This window comes from Stegastes partitus, unplaced genomic scaffold (assembly GCF_000690725.1).
Source record: "Stegastes partitus isolate 25-593 unplaced genomic scaffold, Stegastes_partitus-1.0.2 Scaffold2285, whole genome shotgun sequence".
NCBI lineage: Eukaryota > Metazoa > Chordata > Actinopteri > Pomacentridae > Stegastes > Stegastes partitus.
Window position 1 is genome coordinate 73,996 of NW_007580016.1, and position 2,521 is coordinate 76,516.

Here is a 2,521-nt window from a genome sequence, read left to right on the forward strand (position 1 = left end):
TTCTCTTTTCCTTTCTTCTTTCTCTCTATTTTCCTGTTCCTTCTTTCTCTGCTCACGCTCCTTGTTGATCTTTTCCTCCATTTCTTTGAGCCTCAGGTCTCTTTCCTGCTGAATTTCTTCTTTCTCTTTTTCCATTCTTCTTTTAATCTCGTTCATTTCTTCTTCATGTTTTCTCTCAAGCTCCTCCATCTCTCGTCTCTTCTCTTCTTCCTTCTCCTTCAGGATTTTCTTCATTTCTTTCTGTATCGCTGCTTCAGCTTCTTGAAGCATCTCGTTGGTGAAGCATTTTCCTCCATTTTCCTTCACCATGGCGTCGATCTTTGTTATCAGCTGACTGACTTGTGTGCGATTGTCTTTATCTTCATTATTAAACACGTGGTATCTTCCTCCACAGTCATTAATTAGCTTCTTGAATGAATCATCACATTCTTCTTCAATGTAATCTTCAATAGACTGCTCTTCCTTCACCAGTTTATCTCCTCCAGTTAAAAGAATGATGGTGAACTTTTCAGAATTCTTTCCAAAACCTTTCTTGATTAAGCTGATTGTCTCCTTCTCCTCCGGTGTGAATCTGCCGATCTGTATCACCAGCAGGAAGACATGTGGTCCTGGAGACAGAAGACTGACGCATTTCACCATCTCTTCATTGACTTCTTCATGGGACAAACTGTTGTCAAACAGTCCAGGAGTGTCGACCACGACAACAGGACATCCGTCCACTTCACCCACTTCTTTCTGACAACGTTTGGTGATTGATTTTTGACTTGATTTGGCTTTAAACTCTTTTCTTCCCAGGATGGTGTTTCCTGAAGAGCTCTTTCCACTGCCAGTCTTCCCAATCAGCACAATCCTGAGAACCTCTGAGCTCTGCTGCTTGTCATCACCTGCAACAGAAAACAGAAATGATGACAATGATTATATAAAATATTCACCACTCTTGAAAATGTTCTCCTTTTATTGCTTTTCAACATTGAATTATGGTCAATTTAATTTGGCTTTTTTGAGAAGAATTTGCAAAAAGAGACTCTGTCGTGTCATACTGAACAACAGATTTCTACAAAGTAATGTCAGCTATTTAAAAATACTCAATGTAAAATAAGTGACTGCAAAGAATATAAGCCCTTTCTCATCAGTATTTTAGTAGATGGATTAATATGAACTTTAATCAAAAGTATTTTTCTCTTTGTCTCCCATAAAACTTTAACTGGTAAAGAACAGACAACAGTTGATGTATGAACAGTCTGAAGCTGGAAACTCCTTCAGAGGAGTCGTAGGAGTCTTGGTGGCCTCCTTCACTAGTCTCCTTCTTGTAGCTCCTTCAGAAGAGTCGTAGGAGTCTTGGTGGCCTCCTTCACTAGTCTCCTTCTTGCTCGGTCTCTCAGTCTTTGAGGACGTCCTGTTCTAGTCAGATCCACTCATGTTCCATATTCCTTCCATTTCTTAATGATGGATTTAACTGGACTCCAGAGATATTCAGTAACTTGAAAATGTTCTTGTATCGTCTCCTGACTGATGCTTCTCAACAACCTTTCCACAGAGTTCTTGGAGTGTTCTTTAGTCTTCATGGTGTCGTTCTATCCAGGTACTGATCCACCAGCGACTGGACCTTCCAGATCCAGGAGTCTTTATGCTACCATCACTGAGACACATTCACTGACCTCAGATCATCTATTTCACTAACTGTAGGACTTCTAGCACCAACTAGTTGCATCAGTGATGAATTAAGTGATTCACGTTAAGAGTTGTGAATATTTGTGCAATCACTTATTTTACATTTTAAGTTCTTTAATGAATTGACATTACTTTGTAGAAACTCATCTGCAGGAGCCATGAATGAGATGAAATATAAAGAGAATGATTTTATATTACTCACAATATTTTGACATAATTTATATTAATGTTAAGTATTGTTTGGTATTATTGTGTTTGGTTATTTGTATAACGATGATTATTTGTTGGGAGCTGGTCACATGGTATAGGGTGGTGAAGTTTATTTAGGTACCTGCTCACCTGCACGTATGCAGTTGGTGAAGGAGAGGGTGAGTGTGATGTCGTACTTTTTGTTGACCACAAGCTTGATCATTATGAGATTCATTTCATTATGTTTTGTGCACATTATATTAAGTTGACTTTTTTTTTTTTAACTTTTGCAACATATTTGGATCTCAGCAAATCTTTGGTACAGCTTTAGTTTGTTTTTCATGAAGTCACTACACCATCCTCACTTTATGTTTAAATCTTTGCCATAAAAAGACTGTTTTTGAATTATTAACTTGTGCACAACAGTGTTTAGGAAAATCTGATTAAATAGAAAGTTGCAGCAGTGAAATACTTACCGGTGACCACATCAGACTTTTTCAGTTTCTTGATTTCAGCCTCTTGTTCTATGATCTTTTTCATTTGAGCTTGAGCGAATGTTTCTCTGGTGTAGCTGTGAGGTTCTGACCGTCTCATCTTGTCCACTTGATCCAGCAGCTCTGGAATCTGCTGCTTGTCCTTCATGTTGACAACAACAGATCTT

At 38.3% G+C, this 2,521-nt stretch overlaps 1 protein-coding gene across 1 annotated transcript in view; it reads right to left on the bottom strand.

Annotated features, from left to right (window-relative positions):
- Positions 1-2,515, bottom strand: part of LOC103374568 (protein AIG1-like) — an 11,686-nt gene extending 9,171 nt beyond the window's left edge. The window contains exons 1-2 of the mRNA XM_008304673.1: positions 2,337-2,515; positions 168-884 (exon numbers count right to left, since the gene is read on the bottom strand). Coding sequence (XP_008302895.1) covers positions 168-884; positions 2,337-2,502 — 883 coding nt within the window. The 5' untranslated portion in view covers positions 2,503-2,515. The remainder of the gene's footprint in view (positions 1-167; positions 885-2,336) is intronic.
- Between the last annotated feature and the right edge of the window lie 6 nt (positions 2,516-2,521).